Genomic DNA, 11333 nt, shown 5'->3' with positions numbered 1-11333 from the left:
CTACATTTTACACAGACAGTGACATAGTGAGAATCGAACCCCGAAGGACAGAACACTCAGGACCTTAAAACGAATCGAAAAGTTAACTTTTAATACGGTAAAATACAGTAGACCCGAAGGGCTGTTCTTAAGTCAAAATGTTCAATAGTTAAACCTATTTTTCCCATAAGAAATAATGTAAATAGAATTAATCCGTGCCAGACCTCCCAAACCACCCCTTACCTAACCTCTCTAATGTCTTAAATGCTCTTTTTTGTTATAAATACAAGTATATTTTCCCTTAAATCCTAAATTATAGAATAGACATTCCTGTAATAAACAATAATAAACAACAATACACAGTAGTACTGTACTGTACATAAAAACACACACCACATTTCAGTACAGTACGTGTACTGTACTATACACCATAATACATTTCCTTCTTTTTATATAAAATGTATCTACCAGAAACAACAATAACTCTCATATTTCTCTATTATTTCTTTATTTATTTCAATAGTATTGTATTTTGTAAGTATAATTTCACAAAAGAATAACTTCCTTCTTCTCTCTCACTCATTGTCCCCTCTGTCTGATGCACAGTGACAGCTACTGGCAGGAGTAATTATACAACAACAAAAAACTGCACTTCCTCTGCACCTTCTCTGGGGACATTTTAATATTGAATTTTACAAAATATAAAAAAAAACACCGTCCGCTGTCTGAATGTTCCATCACTGTATATATACTGTATATATATATATATATATATATATATATATATATATATACAGTGTATCACAAAAGTGAGTACACCCCTCACATTTCTGCAAATATTTCATTATATCTTTTCATGGGACAACACTATAGACATGAAACTTGGATATAACTTAGAGTAGTCAGTGTGCAGCTTGTATAGCAGTGTAGATTTACTGTCTTCTGAAAATAACTCAACACACAGCCATTAATGTCTAAATAGCTGGCAACATAAGTGAGTACACCCCACAGTGAACATGTCCAAATTGTGCCCAAATGTGTCGTTGTCCCTCCCTGGTGTCATGTGTCAAGGTCCCAGGTGTAAATGGGGAGCAGGGCTGTTAAATTTGGTGTTTTGGGTACAATTCTCTCATACTGGCCACTGGATATTCAACATGGCACCTCATGGCAAAGAACTCTCTGAGGATGTGAGAAATAGAATTGTTGCTCTCCACAAAGATGGCCTGGGCTATAAGAAGATTGCTAACACCCTGAAACTGAGCTACAGCATGGTGGCCAAGGTCATACAGCGGTTTTCCAGGACAGGTTCCACTCGGAACAGGCTTCGCCAGGGTCGACCAAAGAAGTTGAGTCCACGTGTTTGGCATCATATCCAGAGGTTGGCTTTAAAAAATAGACACATGAGTGCTGCCAGCATTGCTGCAGAGGTTGAACACGTGGGAAGTCAGCCTGTCAGTGCTCAGACCATACGCCGCACACTGCATCAACTCGGTCTGCATGGTCGTCATCCCAGAAGGAAGCTGACGCACAAGAAAGCCCGCAAACAGTTTGCTGAAGACAAGCAGTCCAAGAACATGGATTACTGGAATGCCCTGTGGTCTGACGAGACCAAGATAAACTTGTTTGGCTCAGATGGTGTCCAGCATGTGTGGCGGCGCCCTGGTGAGAAGTACCAAGACAACTGTATCTTGCCTACAGTCAAGCATGGTGGTGGTAGCATCATGGTCTTGGGCTGCATGAGTGTTGCTGGCACTGGGGAGCTGCAGTTCATTGAGGGAAACATGAATTCCAACATGTACTGTGACATTCTGAAACAGAGCATGATCCCCTCCCTTCGAAAACTGGGCCTCATGGCAGTTTTCCAACAGGATAACGACCCCAAACACAACCTCCAAGATGACAACTGCCTTGCTGAGGAAGCTGAAGGTAAAGGTGATGGACTAAACCCAATTGAGCACCTGTGGCGCATCCTCAAGTGGAAGGTGGAGGAGTTCAAGGTGTCTAACATCCACCAGCTCCGTGATGTCATCATGGAGGAGTGGAAGAGGATTCCAGTAGCAACCTGTGCAGCTCTGGTGAATTCCATGCCCAGGAGGGTTAAGGCAGTGCTGGATAATAATGGTGGTCACACAAAATATTGACACTTTGGGCACAATTTGGACATGTTCACTGTGGGGTGTACTCACTTATGTTGCCAGCTATTTAGACATTAATGGCTGTGTGTTGAGTTATTTTCAGAAGACAGTAAATCTACACTGCTATACAAGTTGTACACTGACTACTCTAAGTTATATCCAAGTTTTATTTCTATAGTGTTGTCCCATGAAAAGATATAATAAAATATTTGCAGAAATGTGAGGGGTGTACTCACTTTTGTGATACACTGTTATATATATATATATATATATATATATATATATATATATATATATATATATATATATATATATATATATATATATATATATATATAGAGAGAGAGAGAGAGAGAGAGAGAGAGAGAGAGAGAGAGAGAGAGAGAGAGAGAGAGAGAGAGAGACTTGTTCGTGACGTCACGTGTTTTGCGAATTTCGGTTCGTAATCCGAAATTTGTTAGTACGTTAAGTTGAAAAAGATCGTTCGTAACCCAAAGTGTTCATATGGTAAACCGTTCGTAACTCAAGGGTCTACTGTATATCACGTGTCTGATATAGGGGTGGACAAAAGTGCCAAAATATTAATTCCTTGAAGCTAATGAGAAGATTGTCTAATCCTTTCATCCGGAACAGCTCTAATCCTACTTGGAATCCTCTCACAAAAATTCTGAATGGTTTGTGCTGTGTTGTTGGACCATTCTTTAAGCAGTAAAGCTTGTAGTACTTAATGGGATGAATAAGGTATAGATTTATTTTAAATGATAAAATTTAAGTCAGTGGCCAAATAGGGGCATTATTAGCCTTCAATATGCAATTATGGGCAGAAACAATGCTTGAATTATACACTGATCAGCCATAACATTAAAACCACCTCCTTGTTTCTACACTCACTGTCCATTTTATCAGCTCCACTTACCATATAGAAGCACTTTGTGGTTCTACAATTACTGACTGTAGTCCATCTATTTCTCTACATACCTTTATAGCCTGCTTTGATCCTGTTTTTCAATAGTCAGGACCACTACAGATCAGGTATTATTTAGGTGGTGGATCATTCTTAGCACTGCAGTGACACTGACGTGCTGGTGGTGTGTTAGTGTGTGTTGTGCTGGTATGAGTGGATAAGACACAGCAATCCTGATGGAGTTTTTAAACACCTCACTGTCACTGCTGGACTGAGAATAGTCTACCAACCAAAAATATCCAGCCAACAGCGCCCCGTGGGCAGCGTCCTGTGACCACTGATGAAAGTCTACAAGATAACCAATTCGAACAGCAGCAGTAGATGAGCGATCGTCTCTGACTTTACATCTACAAGGTGGACCAACTAGGTAGGAGTGTCTAATAGAGTGGACATTGAGTGGACACGATATTTAAAAACTCCAGCAGCGCTGCTGCGTCTGATCCACTCATACCAGCACAACACACACTAACACACCACCACCATGTCAGTGTCACTGCAGTGCTGAGAATGATCCACCACCTAAATAATACCTGCTCTGTGGTGGTCCTGTGGGGGTCCTGACCATTGAAGAACAGGGTGAAAGCAGGCTAAAAAGGTATGTAGAGAAACAGATGGACTACAGTCAGTAATTGTAGAACTACAAAGTGCTTCTATATGATGAGTGTAGAAACAAGGAGGTGTCTGTTATGGCTGATCGGTGTATGGGTAGGCACGTAAAAGGTTAAGGTACACCAGAGTATTATGTACCTTAAATTATTTTAAGGAACATGTACTTTCTCATGTACAAAATATATGAACTAAAGGTACAAATTTACTATATGGCCAAATATATGTGGACGCCCATGCTAATTATTTACTTACATGCTTACATGTATTAAAAAATCAATTATATGAAATAAATTAAAAACTGCCATCTTAGTAGGAACAGTTTTAGCAAAGGTCCTTTTATGACTGTATTTATGTGCACAAAGTAAGGTCCACTATGACTAATTTTTGCCTGAAGGAGCTCCAGTGGTCAGTACGGAGTTCTGACCTTAACCCCAAAGTACAGCTTTTAGATGAATTACGGGCAAAGCCATCTCAATCAAAATCAGTGCTTGAACTCCTATTTTTTTTTGCTGTTAAAGGCCTCTACACGGTCATCATTTTATTATTATTATTATTATTATTTTTTTTTTTTACCAGACTGCAGTATTACAGTATTCATTACTACTAACTTGCTGTTTATTACCATTTACTTTATTTTGTTACTATTATAAATCTTGCACTGTTAGACAGCAATTATTGTGAGTTAAAGCTGTCCCTTTGGTCCTTTTGAACATAAAACTGTCTAGATGTAGGAAAATCTCATGATCTGAAGTTGCCCTATATGGACAATATTCCCATTACTTGACTCATCGGGTGGCACCGTAGCTAAGTGCACTGTCGCCTCACAGCAAGAAGGTCCTGGGTTAGATCCCCAGGTGGGATGGTCAGGGTACTTTCTGTGTGGAGTTTGCATGTTCTCCCCATGTCCACGTGGGTTTCCTCCGGGTGCTCCGGTTTCCTCCCACAGTCCAAAGACATGCAAGTGAGGTGAATTGGAGAGACTAAATTGTCCATGACTGTGTTTGATATAACCTTGTGAACTGATGAATCTTGTGTAATGAGTAACATGACGTTGAAATCCAAAAAACAAACAAACTTGACTCATCAGATCTTCATATCAAGTTGCACATAGCAGTCCAGCCAGGAATTTTAGCTTCTTAAGCTTATTTTTGTACTTCTGTACTACTAAGGAAAAAAAACACTTGGTGTAAAGCATGAATGTGACAATAACTCCCCCTTGTGGGGGGGAAACGTTAAAACGTGAGTGAGTGAGTAAGTGGCTGAGTGAGTAACTAAACAGATCAGTGAGGGGCTTGAGTTCTATAACTTACACTACCCCAAATTTTGATGGCTTTGTTTAATAATAGTATGTGGTGTCTTGTTGTTCGTTGTGCTATTACCTTATCCTGAGTAATATTGTATATTCAGTAATGTTCTTTGTTCATTGTTTATTTGAAATTAAATTAAAATCTATAAATTACTGTAAACAAATCACAGGCTAAAAAGTGAATGAGGAGTCATATCTGATTATATAAACATTTTACTGTGTATTATAATACATACGATTTTCCCTACATGCTGACATGTCTTGTGTCATCCTAGTCAAGGTCGCAGTGGAAGTGGCACCACCTGGAAACACTAGGCGCAGGGCAGGAATATGCCTTAAAGAGGGTGCCAGTCCATCACAGGTCAGTATACACTTACCTATTTACTCATACCAGGAGGAAACTCATGTAGACATACCATTGTCTTTTTTAAGACGTGTACATATAAAGGAAAGGAGGTATGTTGGGGATAGCTTTTGCTCCCATTGTCACGGTGTTGGTGTCGCACAGTGCAAGAGTTAAACCTTGCCACTAGTTCATGACTTTTGGAGTTTGATATGTTATTCCCATGTCTGCATGGGTTCCCACCCTGTGATCTACTTTCCTCCCACTTCCCAAAAACATACTAGTAAGTAGTAGTGAGTGAGAGTATGGTAAATTTACATAGCTCTTTTTACATTTACTTAGCTCTTTTTAAAACTGTGGAGGTGAACCCCCTTCCAAGCAGCCTCCAAATTCTTTTCCACAAGAAAGTTAAGTGTATCTGTGGGAATTTGAGCTCATTCAGTCCAAAACGTATGGAAAATGCAAATAAAATAAAAATGCAGTGTTCTATACATTTACATTTACATGTGTTGTCTGCTTAACTTCATTTTATTTATTAATAAACATTCATTCCTGCATTTCAGGCCTGCAACACATCCCAAAGTTCAGTGCGTAAAGGCCAATGGCGCAAGCTTAAGCTGAACGCCTGTGATCTTCGATACCTCAGACGGCACTGCATCAAGAACCACCACTCAACAATAGCTGATATAACCACATGGGTGAGGGATTACTTTGGCAAACCTTTGTCAAGCACTACAATACAGAGTTACATGCAGAAATGCCACTTAAAACTTTACTGTGCAAAAAAGAAGCCTTACGTTAACCATGTCCAGAAGCGGCGTCGACTTCTCTGGGCTCTGAGGCATCTAGGATGGACGCCGTGTGCTCTGGACCGAAGACGAAAAGCACCATCCAGACTGTTATCAGCAACAAGTCCAAAAGCCAGGGTCTGTCATGGTATGGGGCTGTGTCAGTGCCCTTGGCAAAGGTAATTTACTCTTCTGTGATGGCAGCATTAATGCAGAAAAGTACATTGAGATCTTAGAGCAACATGTGCTGCCTTCGAGACGTCATCTTTTCCAAGGACGTCCATGTACTTTTCAACAAGACAATGCAAAACCACATGCTGCACACATTACAAAGGCGTGGCTGCGGAAGAAGAGGGTACGGGTACTGACCTGGCCTGCCTGCAGTCCTGACCTGTCCCCAATAGAGAATGTGTGGAGAATTTTGAAACAAAAAATGCGACAACGATGACCCGTACTGTTACACATCTTAAGACGTGTTTGCAGGAAGAATGGGACAAAATAAAAGCTGAAACACTAAATCACTTGGTCTCCTCTGTACCAAAACGTCTTTTAAGTGTGGTGAAAAGGAATGGAAACATTACAAAGTGGTAAATGCTTTGGTATGTGTTGCAGGCCTAAAATGCAGGAATGGATGTTTATTAATAAATGAAATTAAGTTGAGCAGATAAAACATAAAATATATCAGGTTCATCCTGAAATTAAATAATAGTCAAAGTAAATGTAAGAAACTCAGCATTTTCCATGCTGTCCCAACTTTTTCTGATTTTTAAAGTTTAAAATTTCTTACAATATCAATGAAAATGTCTTAGTTTAAGTGGTCTAGACATATGTTCTCAAAGCTGAAGCAGCACCATGTAGAAGGAAATTTGATCAAAACCTAATTGGGAATATTATGTTGTGGCGAATCTTAATGTAACACACAGTACAACGTTAAATACAGTACAACGTTTTCTTCAAACTTGAAGCTTGTGTGTTTGTTGGGTGGCTGCAGAATAATTGTTTTGCATGACAATGACGAAACGTAGTTAGACTTTGCTTAGACTCATTTTAAAACCAAATTTTTTCCAGTTCCTCAGTTTATTTATACAGGAAGTACTGAGGCGTTTTGAAGACTACATCTATCTACATTAGAGCAGTGAAGTACGGCGGGATCCCCTGACCTGCAGGTGCCACCAGCAGCAGCCATGGCATTTTCAGTGAGGAACCTGTCAATAACTATTGATCAGATCAATGAAAACAATACGTTCAGGACTGGGGACTGCATCTCAGGAACGGTGAATTTAGAGTTGACGAAGGAAATTCACATCGACAGTTTCTGTATCAAAGCTAAAGGAAAAGCGTCCGTATTGTGGTCTGAGAATTACGGAAAAGGGAACGTAACTGTTTACGACGATAAAGAGACATGCTTTAAATTAGCCCAGTACTTCGTTCAACAACAGAAAAATCAAGGTAAATAAACACCTGCTTTACACCTGTACACCTGTACCTGTAGAATACAATCAACCTACATCACCTAAATCAATCACCTAAAGTTTCATTATAAGTGAAAATGTGAATTTTAAATAAATATATAGTTCAGTGTTAACATATTTATTTCAGGGTATACTCTAAAGGCTCAGCATAAAAGAAATACAACTGCAATTCCAAAAAAGTTGGGACAGTAGGTTTGTTTGTTTTATTAGGATTCCACAGTCATGGACAATTTTTAGTATCTCCAATTCACCTCATTTGCATGTTACAGAATACACAGGCTGTCCTCACACTGACACGTCTACACAATAACTCAAAGATAATAATAACAGTAATTGCAAGACACAGTCAATATTTTTATAGTTTTTTATTTTAATTTTATTCTACCCTATTGTATTTACTCTTTACTGTACTTACTGTACTTGCACTGTACTGGAGCTGCTGTAACACTTGGGTTTCCCTTATGTGGATTAATAAAGGAATCTTATCTTAACAATTTTAAGAACCAATTGTTAGAAGAATTGAAAGGAATCTAGGGATTTCATCTTCAGTCCATAACGTCTCTTTTGTGTGATTAGACATCTCTGTGTGTAAAGGGCAAGGCAGCAAAACCAAATCCTTTAAATGGCACAGCATAAAAACTCACATGCATCTGTTAAAACATGGGTTTAGGAATGTCTACAAATGTTTATATGTCTAAAAATTCAGTTATGCAAAACGGACGCCATATATCACTACATCCAAAAACAACACAGCCCATTGTCTCACTAAACATGTGGTGCATTGTGAAGCATTATGTGCAGTAACAGAGACCCCAGACTGTGGGGCAGACAAAGTGTTATATCTAACTAAAATAGTATTTAATAAATAATAAATATGCAGGCTGTATATTCCATTTAATTGTTCAAGCTTTTATTTATCAATTTAGTATGTATTTGCTCATTGCTAAACGTTTGAAAAGCTGGAAGGTATTATTTTACTCGTTGAGGAACATTGACTTGGAAGGCTTTGGAACATCAAGGTCATATTTTTTTTCTGTGGTGCATTTTAGTTCATATTATTTTTGTTCAGTTTATAGTGGATCTTTGATTAACATTTTTGGGGGAAAAACCTATTAAAAAGAAGATTATTTAAAGAAATCAATGTTTTTTTTGGTCCTTTATTTATATTAAAATGACTAAAGCTTAACAACTACTGAATTTGCAAGAATCCTTGTATTACAGGAATGAAATTGTTATAGATGGAACATAGGAGGTAAATACAATAAATACTATTAATAAAGGCAGAACAATGTTGGACATCTATTAAACTTGTATGAAGTGGTTTAGAACATGCACACGAATCAGGATTATAGTCACATAGCGCATTAACTTTAAGGTGTAATAAGGTATTCAGCCTTTAGGAAGATATGGCATGGAAAGCTTTCATCAGGATTTCATCGGTTAGGCTTTAAAAATGAGAATTAAAGTGTAAAATCTGCATAAGAACACAATGTTTAACACTTTGTACTTTATTATGTCTCTATAATTGCAGAACGTGACGGATATGCACTATTAACGAATGAGACTGGGCAGTCATGTAAGTTTCAACTTGTAATTTTATGTTAATACTAAATATTTTAGTACTTTACACTATCTTTCAGTGCTTAACATTATTACTTCTGCTTATGATTAGTACTGTTTTATTATTATTGTCATCATTATTATTATAATTATTATAAGATAAATAAGATATGCCTACTATATGGCCAAAGTGTGTGGACACCCCTCCTAGTAACTGAGTGCAGATATTTTAACTACAGTAGACCCTTGAGTTACGAACGGTTTACCATACGAACATTTTGGTTACGAACGATCGTTTTCAACTTAACATATGAACAAATTTCGGATTACGAATGAATCGAAATTCGCGAAACACGTGACGTCACGAACAAGTTGACGCCAACCGTCTCTCTCTCTCTCTCTCTATATATATATATACAGTGATCGAACATTCGGACAGAGGATGGTGTTTTTCCGGTGTTTTCTTTATATTTTGTAAAATTCAATATTAAAATGACCTCAAAGAAGGTGCACAGAAAGTGCTGAGAAAATGAACAAATCTATTACTATTCGTTGTTGTATAATTACTCCTGCCAGTAGCTGTCACTGTGTATCAGACAGAGGGGACAGTGAGTAAGAGAGAAGAAGGAAATCGCGGAGTAAAGTATTCTTTCTTTCGTGCAATTACACCCACAAAATACAACAGTATTGAAATAAGGAAGGAAATAATAGAGAAATATGAGAGTTATTGTTGTTTCTGGTAGATACATTTTATATAAAAAGAAGGAAATGTATTATGGTGTATAGTACAGTACACGTACTGTACTGAAATGTGATGTGTGTTTTATGTACAGTACAGTACTACTGTGTATTGTTTATTATTGTTTATTACAGTAATATCTATTCTATAATTTAAGATTTAATGGAAAATATACTTGTATTTATAATAAAAAAGACCATTTAAGACATTAGAGAGGTTAGGTAAGGGGGGTTTGGGAGGTCTGGCATGGATTAATTCTATTTACATTATTTTCTATGGGAAAAATAGATTTATCTAACGAACATTTTGACTTAAGAACAGCCCTTTCTAACCAATTAAATTTGTAAGTCAAGGGTCTATTGTATGCCTATTGCTAACGGGTGTATAAACTCAAGTATATAAAAAAACAATATATTCCAAAATTACTGTGCCTCTGTGCACAAAGTAAAATCCAGGTAGGCATGATTAGATAAGTTTGGCGTAGAGAAACTCCAGTGCCATGCACCGAGCCCTGACCTCCACTCCACTGAACTAGGGTGACCATATGTCCTCTTTTTCCCGGACATGTCCTCTTTTTTGGTCATAAAAAAATGCATCCGGCCGGGATTTCTAAATCACCAAAAAGGCCCCCCCCGCATCCCTACCCCCCCGGGAACTAAACCTTCGACCCAGTGAATGTCCTTCTGGACCATGCTGCCATCTTTCAAAGTGTCCTCTTTTTTGAAAACCAGAATATGGTCACCCTAACTGGACACTTTTGGGATGAATTAGAACGTCAGTTACAAGCCAGCCCTTCACGTCCAGCAACAATGACACTCAGACAAGTGGAGACCACTAACACCAGGAGTGTTATTACCACATGCACAGGTGTCCACATACTTTGCCAATGTAGTGTATCACTGTAAAAAAAACTATAACCACAAAACCATTTATTGTTTTTAGACCCAGATGTTGTCAGGCCTGGAATCCACGTTTACCCTTTTACCATTCAGCTTCCCCACCAGTAAGTGTGATTGCGGTTGATGTTTGGTTGTTTATCATAGTCTGTGTAATCATGCTGAACCTTTTTTTAAGGATTATCCTGTTATTTTATCTTTACAGAGACATGCCTGTATCCTTCAAAGGATCCCATGGAAAAGTGGTTTACTTTTTGGAAGCTAAGTTGTGTAGGTCAAAGTGGATTCAGTGCAAGGTCAAAGAATCCTTCAGCTATATTCCTCGAGGAGACATGACTGTACCTGATCTGACGGTAGGAGATGAGGCCAGATGACACAATAGAATCTCAGACTGTGTATTGGTTATTAAAATATGTTTAACATTTATTTAACAGAAGCCCCAATATGCGAACAAAGAGAAGAAAATGAGGTTTTTTACATCAGGGAGTGTGACCATGAATATTTTTACTGAGAAGATGGCTTATCAGCTAGGTAAGTTCCAA

The 11333-nt window shown here is 38.1% G+C and overlaps 1 protein-coding gene across 7 annotated transcripts in view; it reads left to right on the top strand.

The window, feature by feature from the left end:
• The window catches only part of zgc:110626 (uncharacterized protein LOC550588 homolog), a 42498-nt gene that overhangs the window by 26785 nt on the left and 4380 nt on the right, over nucleotides 1-11333 (top strand). For 4 of the 7 annotated variants that reach the window (XM_063017816.1, XM_063017811.1, XM_063017812.1 and 1 more), the window contains 6 exons: nucleotides 5269-5354; nucleotides 5900-7573; nucleotides 9128-9172; nucleotides 10838-10898; nucleotides 10997-11144; nucleotides 11226-11322. In XM_063017816.1, the coding sequence (XP_062873886.1) occupies nucleotides 7309-7573; nucleotides 9128-9172; nucleotides 10838-10898; nucleotides 10997-11144; nucleotides 11226-11322 (616 nt within the window). In that variant the 5' untranslated portion in view covers nucleotides 5269-5354; nucleotides 5900-7308. The remainder of the gene's footprint in view (nucleotides 1-5268; nucleotides 5355-5899; nucleotides 7574-9127; nucleotides 9173-10837; nucleotides 10899-10996; nucleotides 11145-11225; nucleotides 11323-11333) is intronic. The other 3 variants (XM_063017813.1, XM_063017815.1, XM_063017814.1) reach the window with 3 other exon arrangements.

The sequence above is a fragment of the Trichomycterus rosablanca genome, chromosome 21 (assembly GCF_030014385.1).
Source record: "Trichomycterus rosablanca isolate fTriRos1 chromosome 21, fTriRos1.hap1, whole genome shotgun sequence".
NCBI classification, from domain to species: Eukaryota; Metazoa; Chordata; class Actinopteri; order Siluriformes; family Trichomycteridae; genus Trichomycterus; species Trichomycterus rosablanca.
Note: the sequence above shows the minus strand (reverse complement) of the source record. Positions and strands in the feature narration are given on the sequence as shown.